The following is a 19843-nucleotide window of genomic DNA, read 5'->3' on the forward strand; positions in this document are numbered from 1 at the left end:
GACAGTTAATTTATAAAACTGTCTTATAGTTCAGCTCCTTCAATGGTCATCACAAATTCCAAATTAGTTAAGTATGAATTAAAAAGATTACTGGGCAGGTCCAGTTTATTTGGTCCTGCAAAATGAATTAACTTATTTTCAACTAGACTTCTGACTGACTTTCATGTTCTACACCTTGGTTTGGTTTTGATCAAGCAACTTGACTTTGGGGGTGTCCATTCAGTTCAGAACAATATCTCCCAGAGTAATGAGCCTGACTGTTCCCATAGGCTCCTCTGTGTCAGAGCTGAGCACAGGTTTATAGGTACAGGCAGCTGCTCTGAAGGCTCATTTTCTTCTCTATGTGGTCAGTAACAGGAAACTGAACCTTTCATATTTTGGCCTTTGATCCTATCCTGCCCTTAAAAAAGCATTCAGCAACACTGGAGTTTCAAAATGTTGGAACAGTGAGCATTTATAGCGTTCAGTTGAAAAATAGAGATGCCGGAGGTGAGAAGCTTCAGCTCTTGAACACTTTATCTGCTTTGTGCCCCAGGAAAATACCTGTGTGATAAATGCCTGTGTGACGTAGCCAAGATTTTTTGTTCCTGATTTTCAGAGTCGTTTGAATGTATAGGCACCAATTTCCTATCCAGTTCCTGAGCAGGGGTCTTACAGAGTGGTCAAATGGAGTCTACAACTAGTCTGTTTCACCCAATCTGGTGGCAAGCACGTCCCTATACTCACTAAATTACAGGATGATAAGAAGTCACACAGATCTGGGATCAAATACTGCCCCATAAGCTCCCCAGCCCCTTTCACCTCAACTTCCTTCTGGGGACAGTGTCATTTGGTCTACATCAGTGTTCTAATCTGCTCGTTCTATCTGATTAAATTGGAAAATACAGGTCAAGCACTTAGCAGTAGTTGCTGTCATTCTTCTCCCAATTTCACTTCCTGCTGAGCACCAAGTAAAAGCTGAACTCCTTCAAATGGCCTGGGAGGCCCTGTGCCATCTGCCCCTTGTCAGCTCTCTGATGTCATCTCCTACTTTCCTTCCCCTTTCCAAGGGGACCTCCCCACAGGCTCCCACATCAGGTCTTTGCATGGACCAATTCCTCTCATCTATTCCTGGTGCTTATAACAGTGTGTGGCACATGCGATGCATGCAAAAAACACACTGTCTAGTGTGGCAAACTAATCTTGGGCAGACCTGGAGTTCAGTAGTGGCAGAAGAGGTCCTGAAATCTTGCCTACCCCTTCTGAAGGAACTGGGACTCTGACCCCTAGTAGCTAACACCTTGTTCCACATGCTTCCCATGAATAAGTTAATTTCATCTCACACTCTACCCTCAGCCTCATAGGGTAGTGGGGTATACTGTTTTTATTCTTTACTTTAGAGCAGAAAACCAAGAATTGAGAGGCTAATTTGCTGAAGGTCACTGAGGTAGGAAGTGACATGAGCTAGATAACATGAACCACTGACACCTGCTACTTCTGGCCAGGAAATCATCATGTTCGGTAACTCCTCGGGATTCTGTTCACTAGGACTGCCACCAGCTTTACAGTCTCCTCTGGATGCCAACCCACAAGGAGGCAATTTCCCTTAGCACCCCTCTCCCTTTCTCTTTGATCTGAGTACTAGGGTTCTAGCATATTCCTGAGCCAACCCTGACAAGTTGTGATGGAGGAGGCCAGGAGAAATGGTCACAGGCACTGTTCATTTCAGGGACAAAAAAATCAAAGCCCAAATGTTTCATTTCCTTTAAGTAATACTTCATAAAACCAGCTAATTACTGAGATAAAGAAGTAATTTTTAAGGTCAAATAATGACAGGATTGGAAGTCAGTGGGTCAGACAGGTCACTACTGGGAGCTGACATGACAGCCCAGTTAGAATGTTCTCTCACCCATTCTTCACCTTGGTAGTACTAACCAGTCCTCAAAGACTCACCTCAGCACTCCACTCCCTCCTCAGGGAGCCTTTGCAGACCAGCCCCCATGCTCACCTTTCTGTCCCCTCCTCAGGCCAGGGTAGGTGATTATTCTGTCTACTCAAAGCACCTTGGATCTTCCTCCTCTACAACACTTGCTGAACACTGCATCCCTGTCTACCCCAGTGACCTCTCAGATGTACACTTGAGAGCAGGGACAATAACCTTTCCATGTGTGCATCCCAGGTGTCTAGTGAATTAGAGAAGCTTGATAAGTGACTGTTGAATGGAACAGTGCCACCCTACTGAGACACCACAGCCTCTCAGATCTCTAATCTGCCTATCACCTTGGATCTGACTTGGACTGGCATCTAAAATATAGTAACCCAGTTCTAGTTTACAAAAGCAAAAATTATATGGTCAGGATAACAGTTCTCAAACTATATAACATTTTCTTTCTAGAAGTCAAAAGTTCCTTAACTAATCTCAGTAAAATCAACTGCCCCAAATTCTCATTAAATAAATGCATTAAAGAAGTAATTACATTTTCCTTAGGAGGCCCCTCTAACTTTCAGAAGGTAGCATGTTGACAAATTATCTCCTCTTGATCCAGAGACTTAGTGATGAGAAACCTGTATCAACGAGAATATTTATAACCTCGTAAGTACCACTAAGTACAGACCTAAAAATGCAAAATGTTTGTAGGTGTTGTTATAAATACTTGAAAGTTTTATTTTCAGAATGTTCACTGGGTCACAGCAAAGAAACTATCAATATAGAGGAAAAAAATAACACATTCCTTTTTACTGGCATCAGCTCTTCCTGAAATGTGCTACCCTGGGTATGCATGCAGATAAATATTTCGGCAATACACGGAGCAAGGAAGTATGTTTTAAGTATCCGGGGAAACAACTGCTATGGGATTATGAAGCCAGACTCTTCAATATCACCCCAAACTTAATCCTATTCATGCTGACTGACACTGCACTGAATTATGTAGTTATCAAGAAGATTAATTTAAAAACCACCCTGCTTATTCTGAAGCAATGTTGACACGAGTCTCAAATTGGTGACAACAAACCACATACCACAGAGTATTTGAATGAATCAGAAGTTCTGGGTGGGGCCTAAACTTAGGGGGAAAAAAACAACAAAAAAACAAAATGAAAAGAAATCCATAGATGAACTAGATGTGTGATCACCATAACATACACGTCCCCTTCACTTGGCTAATAGGTCAGCTTTGGCCATGAGTCCCAGGAGCCAAGAGATCAGCCAGAACATCTGACTTCAAACAGTAGTTCTCACACTTACTGGCCCGGACTTTGAACAAGTTTCATAACTTTGTCTCTGTTTCCTCATCTGTGAAATGGGAACATGACAGTACACACCTCGGAGGGCTGTGGTCAGGACCAATGAGTAACTTATCTGACGTGCTTGCAACACTGCCTGGCAGGCAGTCAGCATTATTTCTGCAACTATCTGACTTCAAAGTCCATGCTATTCTGCCACATAAGGGTTAATGTCACACAGCATATACATCTACATTCTGATACCTTTCACAACTGTTTTGCCTATTGGAAGTAATCAATAAGTGTATGTTAATTATGCTATTCCACTCTGTGTCTCATTCCAGAAAGAAAAGCTGGGGTGGAGGAAGTCTTAACACAAAATTTGGCCAAACATAGGAAATCACCTCCACCATTTAGAACATTGGAATAGGCTGCCTGTTCCCAAAATGAATACCTGGTGAAGATTTTCACAGAGTAGATTAAAGAATGACCTTTGCAGGGGAGGGAAGGATGGGCTGTGGTAAGCTCCAGGGAGTCTCTTTGTACTGGAGAAGACTGCTGGCTTCCAGAGCCACCTTTTGGCCAGGCATTTTTGTAGGCATGCATATTTACCTTAACCGAAAAGCATGAAAGCAAAAACACAGGTTACTAAAAATGGGTTTGCTTTTGAGTGAATATGCCAAAAGAGGTGTTACCCGATTCACTGCTTTCAGGATATCTCATAGTAAAATGGCCCAGTGAAATTATCTAACAGTTTAATTGAATAACTATGAATAACTTCATGTTTCTAAATGAGAAAGAAAATAAGCCCTGAATTTCTAAATACACTCTGTGTTTTCTCTGCAAAATAAGGAAATCAGTAACATTCTTTTTATTCTAATTTCTTAATAGAAAAAAAATACCCTCTGATTCACATTTGTCCCATGTAAGTACAACTTGACCATCCCTACCACCCCTCCACCCCAGTGCTAGGGATTGAACTCAGGGTGCTCTACCACTAAGCCACATTCCAGCCTTTCATTTTTCATTTTGAGACAGGGCCTTACTAAATTGTCCAGGCTGGGCTTGAACCTGCCATCCTCCTGCCTCAGCCTCCAGTCGTTGGATTACAGATGTGTGCCACTACAACTGGCTTGACTTTTTTTTTTTTTCCTTTACAGGAATAAAGAGCCTTGAGTTTGCTTCTCTGCAAGGAAACATTCAAAGCTGCTGTAAAAATTACCACGAGGTGGGGGAGTCCTAGGAGAGCAAAATTCATTTGCATCCCTATTAGGGTACGCGCTCTCTCAGGCACACAAACCTGCATATCTATTCTCTCATGCCACTTCCTCCCATTTCTAGTATGTGACACAGAAGAAAGGACAGCCTTTTACTATATATGCCATGCCTGTAGGGGAAGTTGAACATGGGTTGGGGGAGCTAAGGTGTGCGCTCTGCATACAGCGAGCACCATAGTTCATTAAACCTCCGTTTGTAAAATGAAGATGAAAACAGTTCAGAGGGTGAGGGAAAGAATTAAGTGAGAATCTGTGTAGGTATTGGGACAATGCCCAGCACACAGTAAATGCCCAGTAAATGCTTACTTTTGTTTTTTTTAGTATTAATAGAAACTGGGAGATGTTATTACTCAACTATAGAATCTAAACATAATTCATATTAGTACCTCAATAAATATTATTTAGTCCTTTGATATTCTGAAGGCACGTGGAGCAGGACTGCTCAGTAATTTAGAACCTTCATTGTGGCAGCCATTATTATGGCATCATGATATACTGACATTTCATCCAAAATAATATTTAATTAACAAAATGCTCAAAAGAGAACTGACTAAAACTTAACAAACAAATCCAGCTTTGTAACTAAATGAAGATGCTGTTTCCCTTTCCTTTGGGAGAGACATGATTCAAACACTTCCTATAAACCTAGTTATTCCTTTCAACCATTCCCCAACTGAGCCACATGAATCCACATTAAAAGTTAGGGAACAAATAATGCAGAAGGTGTATGGTGACCTGGTATGAATGGATGAATCACCAACTCTTGATTCTTCTCTTTTCTTCTTCTGTCCCACTTAGGCCCTCCCCCAGTTGTGTTACCTGAAGGAAGGAGGCCACAGCCCAACAAGGAGAACTCGGATCTGCACCTGGCTCTCTGTATGGGTCGGAAAACATGAGCAGTCTGCTGAGGTCTCTTTTCTGGGGGAGGTTTCTGAGGGATCTTGAGTCCCTGTCTGAAGAATGCAACCTCTGAATTCTGCTAAAGTTTTTTTTACTCATCAAATTGGCATTTGTAGATGTTCTTTTTATTTTATTTTACTTATTTGTTTCTTTTGCGGGTACTTGGGATTGAACCCAGTGGCATTCTACTACTGAGCTACTTTTTATTCCCAGCTCTTTTTATTTTATTCTGAGACCTGGTCTTGCTAAATTGCTGGGCTGTCCTTGAATTTGCAATGTTCCTGCCTCAGCCTGCTAAGTCACTAGGATAACAGGCGTGCACCACTGTACCCAGCTGTGGATGCTCTTTTTACATATCTGTGGCTGATGAAATCAAGAAGATGAAACTCTTGATGCCTTCCAAGTCCTGTATCAATTTTCTTTCTTTGTCAGAAACACAAAGATCACCAGAGTAGGAGTTCCAAAAGATAAAGAGATGGAAGATACAACTAGTACAGAGAACAGCCTAGAAATACAAGCTAAAGGCTAAAAGTGGCAGTGCAGTTACTGGAAACAAGGGGTATGGAGGCAACCAAAAGTCAAAGAAAGGTTCTTTCCCTTCTTCTGTAGCCAAGATCCGATGTCATCACAGCAACACAACATTCAAGAAAGCCCAACCTATTTTAAGTAGTTTCAGGTGACAGATTATTGGCCCACAATGAAACACAGACTGACAGAACACAGGAGAAAAAGTTCACTGTGCTGTGAACCACTTCTAATCTTGACTGATAAAACCAGAAGAGACATGCATCTCCATTTTCAAGTGCTTACTGGGTGACATCACACTGTGGATTTAATCAAAGTGCTGTCTGGATTACCCAGTAAATGTCATACAATAGTACATGAGCAACTCAGATAAAAGCCCTGGAACACTGTGAGTGAATTCACTGCAAAACCCACATCCCAGGTGAGTGTGTACTGTTAACTCCAAATCATTTACCTTGAGTTTTTTCCAGATATAACTCTAATCCCATAAATAATGGCATTTGTCTTGTACAGAGCTATGGTTTTGAGAAAGTTGATCTGGTCATTTAAGACAGTATCCATATAAAAGTACAAGATTAAAACTTCTGCCTTAGTTAGCAAAATAAATATTACAATATTAACCCATCAGGGAAATGCAAATCAAAAGGAGATAGCACTTCACACCCGCTAAGATGGCTATAATCAATAAGACAGATAATAACAAGTGTTGACGAGACGTGGAGCAATTGGAACCCTCACACACTGCTGGTGGGAATGTAAAATGGTGCAGTCGCTTTGGAAAACATTCTGGCAGTTCCTAAAAAGGATAAACATAGAGTTACCATATGACCCAGCAATTACACTCCCAGATAAATATCACAAGAAATGAAAAGAAAGCACATGTCTACTTGTACATGAATGTTCACAGCAGCATTGTTCATAACAGCCGAAAGATGGAAACAAGCCAAATGACCATCAGCTGATGAGGAGATAAATAAAATGTGGTATATCTTGTTACGGTATTAAAAAGGAATGAAGTACTGATACATGCTACAACATGGACAAACTTCAAAAACATTACATTAAGTTAAAAGAAGCCAGACACAAAAGACCACATGCATATTTATACAAAAAGTTCCAAACGGCAAATCTATAGAGACAGAAAGTAGATTAGTGGTTGCCTAGGGCTGGGGGAGCTTGGGGGAAAATGGGAAGTGAATGCTTAAAGATATAAGGTTTCTTTTTGAAAATGTTCTCAAATTGATTGTGGTAATGATAGCACAGCTCTGAAGACACAAAACCCCAAAGCATCATAGACTTTAAAGGAGTGAGTTGTGTGGTATGTGAATACATCACAATAAAGTTGTTGTACAAAAGAATCTTAGCACATCGGAGAGGAGGAAGCATGTTGTCCAACAAGGGGTCCTCGGCCATCATCATTCCCCGTGTTCAGTGTTCGGCCCACCGACTAAAGGTTCCAGCCCTGAGAGGTGGCCTTCATGTTCAGGGTCTCACTCAAGTTGCAGGTACTCCTGTCCCTTCTCCTAATGCCTGTGCTGGAAGCTTCCCTCCGGTTGTGTTCCTTATGACAATTAGCATGGAACTGCGTAGAGTAAATGCTCAACCACCTTCTAGTGAACTGAATTCAAATAAACTCCAAAATTAATCCACAGGAGTCAGTCACACTACATTGTATATGGGGAAAGCTGGTCTGCGCCACCACAGCCATCTACCAATCTGATCTGAGGCATCTAAAATGCGATAAAGTCCTTCAAATCCAGCCAGTTCTGGTTATAACAATATGAGTCACACTGTTCAATTGCCCAGTTTGGATCTCCCTGGATAAACTTCTTAGGCAGAGGTTACTTCTAAGTGGACTAAAGGACCTGATCTCTGAGAGCATGAGGTGGGGCAGCACTCTATTTCCCTAGTATTTAATGCCAGGAAATCCTCACGTGGCTTTTGTGGTGACTGTTTTGTTAATTCCTACACATGACCTCTGAAGCTGGTCTGCCTGGCTGTGCATTTGAGCCGTTCACTTACTAGCTGTTTAACCTTGGGCAAGTCACTAACAGCTCTATACTTCAGTTTTATTTTACCATTTGTAAAATAAGAATAATATCACATGCCTCTAGGATTTTTGCAAGGGTATAAATAAAGTACTTAGTATGGTACAGAGGGTATAGTAAGTGCTCAATAATGTAAGCTATTTTTAGAGTAGAATTTAAATTTACAGAGTCTCCAAACAGAGATGAGACTCACTGCTATAGTTTGGACCTTTTTTTTTGGTACCAGGGATTGAATCCAGGGGCACTTAATCCCTGAGCCATATATACAACCATTTTACTTTTTATTTTGAGACAGGGTCCTGCTAATTCCCGATGCCTCACTAAGATGCTGAAGCTGGTCTTGAACTTGTGATTCTACTGCCTCAGCCTCCCAAGCCATTGGGATTATAGGTATGTACCACCACACCTGGCTTATAGTTTGGATCTGAAGTGTCCCCCAAAGGTTCCTGTGGCAAAGGCTTGCTTCCCAGGGCAATGTAAATAGGAGGTGACACAGCCTTTAGGAGGTGAGGCCTAGCCGCAGATCTCTGGGTTTCTGGGGATGTGCCCTTGAAGGGGACCATGGGACCTGGCTCCTTTCTCTTCCTTCTTGCCTGTGAAGTGAGTAGTTTTATTATGCCACACACTGTCACCATGAAGTGCTGCTTTGCTACAGGCTCATAAGCAACAAGGCCAATTGTAGACTAGAATCTCCAAAACTGTAAGCCAAAACAAACCTTTTCTCTCAGAAGGTGGTTATCTCAGGTATTTGTTATAGCAACAGAGATTACATGGAAGTGCTGCACCAGACTAAAGGGGATGCTGGTCAGGTGTGCCCGGCCAGTGTTCTGCGCTCACTTCTCATGTTGTAGAACACTGAGGAGATGATGACAGGCTTGAAGGGCACCTCACCATCCTTTGGAAGGGAAAGTAAGATTAGTACTTTTCAGAATCATTACGATCTTAATTTTCTTCTGGATTTTCCAGATCTGAGAGAAGCAGGGAACGACAATACTACCTGTGGTAGAGGCTTCTCAGTGACATGGCCTAAATTCTAACTACCTTTTTTTTTTTTTCCCCTTTTGACAGATAACTTGTGTGAAACAATCTCAAATTTTGAGGATACAAAAGGCTTTTTCCCATTATTTTCCTTTTCATATGAGTCTACATCCTGTTCATATAGCAGACACTGAGAATACTTGCTAATATCCTTTTCATCCTGGGTCCCCAGCTATAATGTGTCTGGTCTTCCATAGAGGTAGTGTGATTCTGTGATTCAATCTTGGCCGATGAAATGTGGGTTGAGTGATGTGCACTTCCTGGTCTAGGCCTGGCCCAACCTTCCTCACGCTGCAGGGAACAGTTCAAATAGAGGGGTTTGGGGAGGATGGAGCCAAAAGATGGAAGGAGCCTGGGTCCTAGAACAACCTATAGAACAACTTCTCACCCCATACTCATCCACACTGAATTACAAAAGGGAAAATCTACAGTTAAACTGGAGTTTGAACTTGTTTTTTTAGAAGCTCTGTTAGTTGCTCTAATTAATAAAGCTTGGTACACAACTCTGCTAACTACTATTAAAGAGATATGGCTCCCTTCCAGAATAGTTCTCTGTTGGATCCTGGCAGCAAGTACCTTAACATAACTCTAGAAAACCACATTTCCTAGATTCCTTCTCCTCTAGTTTCTTTTACCATCACTAAGATCATTGGAGACAATTTTTCTATCATATTGACAGCCTCTTGTTGTATGACATGATGCTGCCTGACTCTCCTTTACTGAGTGTATTTTTCGCTCTATCATTTGTAATCTTAACCCCAAACTCCTTGCAGAGTTGTGCACCTTAATTAATTATTTACCATCATCAGAGAACTGTTCTATAATTATATCAAGCTCTGGGCTAGATGCATATCGATTTAAAACTGGAAGATAAAAATGAAAGAATATGATCCAATATTAATGACATGTATTTACAATTTTATATGATCTTCTATGACAGTCTTTCAGTAACCGTTGTTTTAATGTACGCCAGAATTTTTTTGTGTGTTAAAATTATGAATAAAATGAACTATAAATGGAATAATTCATGATTACTGTCTCTGGCCTCACAGGATAAAATAAGCAAAGGTACAGCTACCTTGAGTTTTGACACTATCAATTACTTTTCTCAAAGTTTCTCTTCTAGTTTGGTGACGTTTCCTTTGCCTGCCTCTCCCAAACCCCTCGAGTTTTTGCAGCCCTGGGAACTGAACCCAGGTCTCATACAAGCTAGGCAAGTGTTCTACCTTTGACTACATCCTTGGTTCCTGGACTCTCCCTTTTTTACTTTCTTAGTACTTACCCCCATGATTTTTTTATTTGCTTACTTGTTTACTGCTTGCTTGCACTACAAGACTGTATTTCCCACAAAGGCAGAGCTTATATTTGCTTCTTTTATCCAATTAATATTTACTGAATGCCTGTAGTGGTCAGGTACTGCTGCAGGCTCTAAGTGTGAATTTTTAAGATGCATTTGGCCTCAAGGTGCATAGACGAAAAGAGGCAATAAGTCTGTGTCTACCGTCTACTGTGTGAGAGCTACTACACTGTGCTTTTCACTCTTTTTGCTTCCATGATCTGGATGGCGGGAGGGGTGGTCAGTCTAGCTCATGAGGGTCTACTCTGAGAACTTCTTTTGTGGCTTTCAGGTGGATGCCAAGGTAACTGTATTCTGTCATGTGGCTCTGGCTCCTTGACACAGTTGCCTGGACCACAGTGGATTTCTGATCTGTGCCGAACCAACCAACTTCTCTCTTCTGAGAGGCTAGAATTGGAACTGAGAGATTCTAATTCAGTCTGTGTTCTTTAGTTGAACCGAAAGAGGACATATAAACCAGAGTGCTATGAGGAAGTTATTTCTGCCAAATGGCTGGAGAAGCTGAGAAAGGCAGGCTAGTTTGAAAGCAAAAGAAGCAAGTCATGAAAAGATGTACAGATGAGATTTTATGATCCGAGAAAGACTAAAAGTTGAGCCCCATTTCCGATTCTGGTTCCTTTTCTCATGAAATAACTCTATTTATCACCTATTTTAACCTTTTTTTTAAAAAAATTTTACTTTTTGCTAAAGCCACCTTGTGTTTGTGTTCTTTGCTTTCAACCATGTCTTAATTAAGACATTTCTAATTAACATGACTAGTAATAGATTTTATTAATGTCATAAAAATACCTCTGTTGGACTTAAATTCTAGGAATTCTAATGATGCTTCTCAGGTGCCTGCCTAGAAATTTCCCGTTTTCTACATTGGTGATTTCACAATGCAGACTAATTTCCACTCAAGGACAAAATATCAAAAGCCAACATTCTTTAAACTCTATGACAAATACTATCACATGGTACACCAGCTTTTGTGGCTAGTTAATATTCAAGGCAGAAAATAATCATTATCATCATCATAAATGGTGTATTGGTACTTATAAACAAAAAGGCTTTGACAATAAATGCTTTGATTTAAACCCAGTAATTGATTAGCTGTTCTGATTAACAACTGTTAATGGAAGATACCAGCTTTGGAACTCACCTAAAATATATGGCTCCAAGGTTCTACTCAAGAACGGAAACCTAAGCATTATATTCAGGGGGCGGTGGGTTGGCAGGAGATAGGCTTTAGAGAATTCAACAACAAGCACACACACAACACCTGCTACTTTTAAAGTGTACTCCAGTAGTAGAGAGCTACTCCAGGCACTGTGAATGTAAGAGGAATACAACTTGGTCTCTGTCCTGAATGAGCTCCCAGTTAACCGGGAAAGAAAACAAGGACATGAAACCATAATGCCCTCCTTGAGTGCTAAGCAGGAGACAGCAGAATGGATGAGAGACATCTAACCCCTCTTGAGCTGAGTCTAAACAGGAGTAGACAAACTGAGAAAAAGGGCAGAGATGGGATGTGGGGAGGGTCTGTATTTCAACACCGTGGCCCCCAACAGCTGCAGGGTCAAGACATTTTGGGTAACTGCCTGTATTTTCCTCCACAGCTCCCAGTGCTTACTCTAGAGAGTAAGTATGACTAAGTGGTAAGTTTTCGATACTGCTGCAGGCCCTGGAAGCACAGAGACTAATGAAGGCTCAAGAATAGCACTTGTTCTAAAGAAACACCCAGCCTAGTGGGGCCAGCAGATGTGCAGGGTCTGGAGACTGGGAAGGACACACATGGAAAGAGGCAACAAAGCCTCAGTAAGTTTTTATGAAGAGTAACAGCATATACCAACACCAGGAAAAGGGAGGGAAGCATGTCACACACACAGAAGAATGTGGGTAAAGACAACTGACAGGAAGAAGAATCAGGTCCAATTGAGAAGACTTGCGGAATATCTAAGAGGCCAAATAACTGCAATGTGATCACTTGGGATGAAAGGCGGTGGCTAGTCTAATTATGACCCCAGGTTTTCTACTTGAGTGGATAATCCATGCACTGCAGGAGAACAAGTTAATTTCAGAAGAAAAAAGGCCATGCTGGTGCTGAAGTCCTCCTGAGATGCCCAGGTGGGCAGGGGAGGAATACAGACAAGACGATGGTGAGGACTTCTGCTCAGTAGCAAGGAGGCAAGTGTGGGAGCTGATCCATGAAAGGTAGCATGAAGGATGAGGGCTGGAGAGAGAATCCTGAATTACTCCATTGTGAGTGTGGGCACAGGCGTTGAGAAGGAGCTCACAAAAGAGATGGGGAAAGGAATAATGAGATTCTGGAAGCATTAAGTAGTCAAAAATTTTAAATGACACAGAGACATAGAGACTGAAAAACTGGGCAGTTTTCAGGGCATGGAGATTTTTCCAGAGAGGTTTCATAGGAGTGGTAGAAGAGATCAGAATGCCATGGCAGAGGAGTGAATGGAAGTGAGAAAGTGGTCCCTGGGGAGTGAGGCCAATCTTTGAAGAAGCGGAAGGAAAGCTGGGCACGGTGGCACACACCTGCGATACCAGCCACTCAGGAGGCTGAGGCAGGAGGATTGCAAGTTCAAGACCAGCCTGGACAACTTAGAGAGACTGTTGCAAAACAAAATAATAATAATAATAGCCAGGATGTAACTTAGCGGTAGAGATTTGTCTACCAAGCACAGTGTCTTGGGTTCTATCCTCAGTACTGCAAAGGAAAAAAAAAATGAAGAAGAAGAAGAGAGAGAAGAGGCACCCCACAGATAGAGGGCAACCTCTTCCTGTGTCTCTCTGACTGAGCAGCTTTGTAGGCTGTGAGGAAAGCCAGCAGACTAATGATAAGACGAGAAGATGTAACTGAAGAACAAAGTTCTGAAGGAGAAAGATGTCCTTGTTAGGTCATCCATCTCAATGAATGCAAGCCAGCCAGGACAGCTGTCAAGCAATGTATGTCCCCAGATCAGACATCTCTGGAAAGTCATAGTAAAAGGCACAAGGCAGGGACAAGGGGCTTGCCCTGACACTACAGAACAGGAGACAATTTCTATGCCTTATGGATCTGAAGGACTCTCAGGTACTCAGTAAAATCCTGAGGAAAGAGGCACAACAAAGAGACTGGAGGAAGTTCACCCACCGTCAGCATCTCATCAAGTTCCAGAAAAACAATAAAACATAGCCCCTTAATCAGGTGATTAGTCACCATACAAACATGGTATTCTTAGGACACAAAGGAGTCAGAGCTGTGTTCGAGGCCCAACTTTGCTAGAAATCAACTAGTGGCTTGGGCAACTTCTCTGCTCTAGGACTGTTTTTTTTTTTTTTTCATCTAAAAATGGAGGGAAGTGACACTGTAGCAAGGCTCAATGAGACTTAAGCAAATTCAAAGACATCAAAGTACCTTGTAAAATAAAATCCTTGATGCGAAGATATAGTATATAATGCACATATTAAGGCATTATCTGAAGTCTCTGAAAAATGAGTAAACCTGGAAGAGACTACTCATATGAATAACTTTTGTTGTTAGCACTGTAAAGAATACCAGTGTGAAGGAAAGAAAGTATTAAAGACCTTCGGCTTTCACTGATGATTAATTCCTTTTGATTTAATAGTTTTGTGACCCTGAAAAAAGGCAATAAGGTGGGGTGTTGAGAGTGGAATGCAAATTAGATCTCCTAGGCACTGGAGAGTGGGAAACAAGCGCTGCTGCTGGCACTGTCCTCGGGGTAGAAGTTGGTAACAGCTAATGGAGAATGTAAGGAAAAGACTCCAAGGAATAGCCTCATGGTTAAGGACTCAAGTTTTAGTCAAGACAAACTTGAGTGCAAATCCTGGCTCAGTCACTTGGCCACGCATGTAACCTTGCACAAATAAATTGCACTGGTCTCAAATCACCTCACCTATAAACTGTGTAATGTGCACTGTCAGAATGCAGTCATGATTAAGTACAACAATGTGGAGTGTGTGTGTGCGCATGCGCACACATAAAGAATTCCTAGCATACTGGAAGTGCTCCATTAACAGTAACTATTAGAGGTTTTATACACCCTTATATTGTTTTCACACATAGCTCTCATTAGTTGATACTTACTATGTTCACATCCTACTATGAGTTTTGTAAGTAGAGTGTTATCCTAAGAGAGTAAACTGTCTCTCCTCTTTCTGTGGATCTTCAGGGTATAAAAATCATTCACACAGAGTGGGCATTCAAGAAATAGTTGAAGGAAGGACGAAGAAAGCAATAATTGTTGCTATGGTTTGATTATCTCCCCCAAAGTTCATATGTTAGAAACTTAATCCCTAATGTCAGTGTTGAGAGGTGGGACCTTTTAGACATTGTTAGATTACGAGGGCTCTGAATTCATGAATGGATTAGGGTCATCATCAAGGGAGTGGCTTGCTACAAAAATGAGCTCAGCCTGCTCTTGTTCTCTTGCCTTTTTGCCTTTCACCATGGAATAATGCCACACGAAGGCCCTTACCAGACGCTGGCACACTGACACTACGCTTCTCAGCCTCCAGAACCATGAGAAATACATTTCTTCATAAATTACCCATGCCGTGGCATTCAGCTACAGCATCAGAAAAACAGAGGAGACAAATGCTGAGAGCTAATAACTCAGGTGTTATAAAATTCAAAGACCAAAAAACAGAAGCAAGCCTAAGCTGCTGAATGTGATGAGGATTTCTTGTAAAAGCCCTTCTTTACCAATGCAGTTTCTTTTTAGACCTGTATGCTCTGCTGTGCTCTTTTCTCTCTACCGGGTAAGTGGAAATGTACCAGTTGTAGTTCAAGTTAGCTATCAAAGACTGCTTAAGGTAAACATCTGTAATTTTCCACAGCAAGCTGTATCATTTTAAACTCAGGTTATTTAAATGATAAGCTCCTTCTGCTCTGGTTCAAATGATACTCTGTAGTACAGTGCAGAAGTACATCACATCTGACTCAAATTCCAACTATATTTAGAGTCCTTTTCACACTACATCATTCACACAGATGTGGAGCCAGCTGTTGCTATTCTTTCCTAGAATCTCACTAAGATGCAGATTTCAGTGATATTTTTAAAAATAAAGAACACAGGTGTTATCTCTGAGTCAATTAGCACATTAGCTATAAAAAGAATGTGTATAAATTAAGCTCTTTCCACAGCTCTCAGAGGGGAACAGGGTTTTCACTGTTTTGATCAATCATTTTCATTTGGTTGTATTATTTTTTTTCACAAAACAAAAGTAAAGTTCTCCCTGGCCTGTGTTACTATGTTGTTGTTTTTTGCTGTTGTTAGAAGTCATTCTAATATTTTCACGGCATAAAGGGATCCCAACACTTAATGAGCATGACACACAGAGTCTGTAAATGCTTCACATCCACCGTGTTATTTTCTTCCAAGAGATTTAAAGATACTAAAATAAATCTGAATGGTATGTCTTCAAAAATGTGGGAAGTTGGAGAAACAGCTGAAATTTTCTAAATGTAACCGAAGCAAGTATCTTAGGGTGGGAAAAGTTAAACAGTCTTAGGTAAGGATGAAATTGTTCCAGTTCTGTTTCCCCATTTTGAAACAAGCACTAAGGGACTGGTTGGTCTCACTTATGCGGCTCTGCAGACTCATTCTGATTATAGACTGGCTCTGCATTGGGGGGACATCTTAATTCAGCCTCAGATTGGAACTCTTCTGAAGCAAGTCTGTTCAAGGAGCTGTAAGAGTTGACAACATATTTTCTTTCTTTTTTGGTACTGGGAGTCATACCCAGGGGTGTCTTACCACTGAGTCACATTTCCAGTCCTTTTAATTTTTTTTTTCCGTTTGGTCACAAAAGTAAAATAAATTTAAATAAAAGACCTCACTATGTTGTTGATGGTCTCTCTAACTGGTTGAGGCTGGCGTTAAAATGGGAATCCTCCTGTCTCAGCTTCCCAAGTTGCTGAAATTATAGGTGTACACTATTATGCCCCAATGAGATATTTATAAATAAAGTAGGAATGCCCAAAATAATTTTTACTCTCAATTTTTATCTTAGTCATACAAAAGATAATAATAGCCAATTTGTACCATGGATCAGGTACTTGAGTTGAAACTGAGAGTAAAACAGGCCTGGGCTCCTCTATGGTCTACGGACATTGTGCTGTGTCAGGAGGGCAGTCTCCACTCCCCACCATCAAATAGAGCCTTTCATTTGTGCATACCTTTATGCGTCTTGACGCATAATTACATTTAATCTTCCTGTCTTCCTAATCTTATTGATTATTCACAGAAGTTAAGTGAGTGGTTTCCAGTTGGTCACAGTTCCTAAGAGGCAGAATGAGAGCCTGAACCCAAGAATCATGATTCTTAGTTTAATGCTTTCTTAATTAAAAGCGACAGTAGCAGCAATTAACAATTACAATGCATTCACCATGTGCCAGGCATCATCTTAAGAACTTTACATTTAAAGTTATTTATTATTACAGGCTGAGCAACCTTATCCATAAACCTAAAATCTGAAACTTTTAGAATGTCAACATGACTTAAGTGGAAAATTCCATATCATGAAACTTTATTCCCTATACAAAATTATTAAAAATATTGTGCAAAATTATATTCAAACCCTGTTGGGAGTCTTCCTGAGAACTCCCTGGGCCTTTCAGACATGGCAGCGGGCAAATTGCCAGTGGGCAGCTAAGAACTCCCTGGGCCTTTCAGATAAGGAGCCCCTAATGCAACATGGCGGCGGGCAAATTGCTAGTGGGCGGATAACAAGTTGTTTTGAAAATTTTCTAATTGGTCCTCCCGTCTTCCATGCTTGCGGACAGTTCGTGCCCCCCTCCCCCTTGAATCTTATGAAAGGTGGACATACGTGCACCGTAGGTGATGACCTGACATTTACTATGATTGACCCCGGGAGCCTCCTGGTTTAAGATAACTGACTCTCACTTTCTATATAAGCTAGCACCAGCTTGAAGTAAAGTGCTTCATCTTTGTCACTGCTATCTGTGTGTGTGCATTTTAATCTCGGCCGACGAACCTCGGCTTTTCAAACCCTAAGTATAAGAAGTATATGAAAGAAACAATTGAATTGCATTTAGATTTGGGCTCCATCCCCAAGCTCTCATTATGTATATGCGAAAATTATAAAATATGGAAAAAAAACCTCAAACATTTCTGGTCCCAAGCCTTTTGGAAAAGGGGTATTCAACCTCTACTTATTCCCACTTACAGATTTGGAAAAGTGAGACCACAGAACGGTTAAATAATATGATGAAGGTCACACAGTTGTCTCGAAGCACAATCAAGATTCTAATCTAGGTAGTCTGGCTTTATGACATGCTCTTTCAACAATCATGCTCGACTGACTTCCTACAATAGCACAGCTGCTTTCATCAAAACTGTTCTCATAGTTTCCATCCAAGGTAAAACTATTTGCAAGAAGGAAGAGTTCAAGTCTGCCCTTCAGAGCTCTACACTGTGTGCTACATGCAACAGTGTGTGGCACTGGACCGTCATGTTCTTGCACAGTGAACAGCTCTCAGAAGGCACAGGTAGATACCATTATTCCCAGTGCCTAAGAACTGGTGTGCTCAACTGGATTCAGTGGATAATACCAAGTCTTCCTTGACTTTCTGTAGCTTATAGCTGTTTTAAAATTAAAAGACAAAAGCCCCAAATCAAAAGGACAAGTGCTGACTCAAATCAAGGGAAATAATAAAGTGGAGGTAAATATGTGACCCACCAACTCATATGTGACCTGCAAATAGGTCTTGTGCAGCTACGTGCTGCCTTTAAAATCTCAATCCATAGCCAATATCTAAAAATTAAAATCCCAGTTCCTCCTTTCTCTAGAAAAAATGAAAGGTGTTTCAACATGGAGATAGGGCATTTGCTCTCTAGCTTGGCAATTTCAGTGGGACCAGTTTTATCCTACTTACTTTGTTCTCTGGTCCCTGAAGGATTCTGAGTTGGTAACTATGAGCTGGACAGGCAAGGAAGAAGATCTGAAAGTGTAGTGGGCCTTCTAAGACTCTGGAAGTACCTGCTCATACACCCAGGGGCTTGCTCTGCCAGCCTAGATGCATGATGCATTGATATTTTAGTTACTCAGTGACAGAGCTTTCATCTTTGCTCAACTGCTACAATACACTGACAACTCCATCTCAGATGGGCTTTGTTTTCAAAATTAGAATGCTTCCAGAACTAAAGAACCACCACAAAAATGACAAATCGGGCAGTGTTATTTTCTTAGCTCTAGGCTGCATGGTCCATGCTGTGGTTCTGCAGTGCTCTGCACCGTCTGGGCAAATAGCTAACTAGATCTTACTCATGTGTTTTAAGGAGGAAAGGCTGTCGTGGACAAATGCTTTAAATTCTTTAAAGTCATCTTAATCTGCTTATAATTGTCACAAGCGTGATAGGCAAAAAGAAAAACTGCCATCTGCATTCACTGACCCATTCTGGGCAGTGGCCAGGGTTCTTCCTGCTTTCTTTTTGCTGTGGTCTCAGCAGCTGTTGCCTCTTCAGGAAGACCAGAGGTCTGAGGCAGCAGCCAGGGAGGCAGATGTGCATTTGAGAAATTATTAAATTAACATGTTTACTCAATTCCAAATAGTTACAGACGAATTACACACCTAAACTAATGCAATTTCCCTTACCAAAGTTTGAATTTTGTAATATAATAAAAATGTTTCCCCTATTATCAGTAAAATGCTATTGAACTCTGTGTTGTAAATAAAGAATCTACAGAATTTAAGGGCTTTCTCCTGTCTGGTTCTCAAAAAACTAAAAGAACATGAGTGGTCAAAAGCATTACTAGAATTACACATTTGGATAATACTGTAATCATGTGGGGTTTAAACAGAGCCTTTCTTTTTTAAAATGAGGCTAATAGGATAATTTCTAAACAAGATTTTTTTTTGTTTTAATACTATGAATGATGACAGGCAATATGTAGTTTCTCTCACTGTTAAAAAAAAAATCCTTTTTGTTAGAAAGGCTACAGTCAACTCAGCTTTATTGTTCCAAATAAGCAGCTTGCACACAGAACAATAAAGCTGTTTAATGAAAGAACATAATAGGCTTAGCAGATGTTGCAATCACAGAACATTTTAGGTAAATGGTTTTAAAAGGATACTTCCATCAGTCCAGAAACACTCTAAAAAATCAAATTTAGTTGCTGAATTTGTAGAGGCTCTCTTTGAGGGAGAATTGGGCCTATTTCTCTCTAGTCAGGAAATAAGACTACAAATGAAGTCACTTCCACCAAAACTGGGGAAGGTGGTGGTGGGGGGTAACTCTAAACTTGCATTCATGTTCCTGCTTGTGTTAATAAGCAAAAATCATCCTCATTATTTGTTTATTGATAACTTTGGTGTGCTAACATTTAACCAGTAACCACTAGATGAGGACAGAAAGATGCTTCTCTGCCCCTGAGGAACTTATATTTCAAAAGGAAAACAAAAATGACAACAAAAACATGCTCACTGTTATATGGTTCAAATCATTTCCCATTGATTTACAGAGAGGGCAGAT

General features: G+C 40.8%; 1 protein-coding gene and 1 long non-coding RNA gene across 8 annotated transcripts in view; one reads left to right on the forward strand and one right to left on the reverse strand.

Annotated features, from left to right (window-relative positions):
• Nsmce2 (NSE2 SUMO ligase component of SMC5/6 complex) overlaps positions 1–19843 on the reverse strand; it is a 221664-nt gene that overhangs the window by 48471 nt on the left and 153350 nt on the right. For 2 of the 7 annotated variants that reach the window (XM_040293675.2, XM_021724267.3), the window contains one exon: positions 2548–6702. The exons of 4 other annotated variants lie outside the window; for them this stretch is intronic. In XM_040293675.2, the coding sequence (XP_040149609.2) occupies positions 6641–6702 (62 nt within the window). In that variant the 3' untranslated portion in view covers positions 2548–6640. One more of the 7 variants, XR_005737713.2, reaches the window with a different exon arrangement.
• LOC144365415 (uncharacterized) lies at positions 7912–9409 on the forward strand. The gene is made up of 2 exons (XR_013423821.1): positions 7912–8344; positions 9023–9409. It is a non-coding gene; the product is annotated as an uncharacterized LOC144365415 (long non-coding RNA).

This window comes from Ictidomys tridecemlineatus, chromosome 7 (genome assembly GCF_052094955.1).
Source record: "Ictidomys tridecemlineatus isolate mIctTri1 chromosome 7, mIctTri1.hap1, whole genome shotgun sequence".
NCBI lineage: Eukaryota > Metazoa > Chordata > Mammalia > Rodentia > Sciuridae > Ictidomys > Ictidomys tridecemlineatus.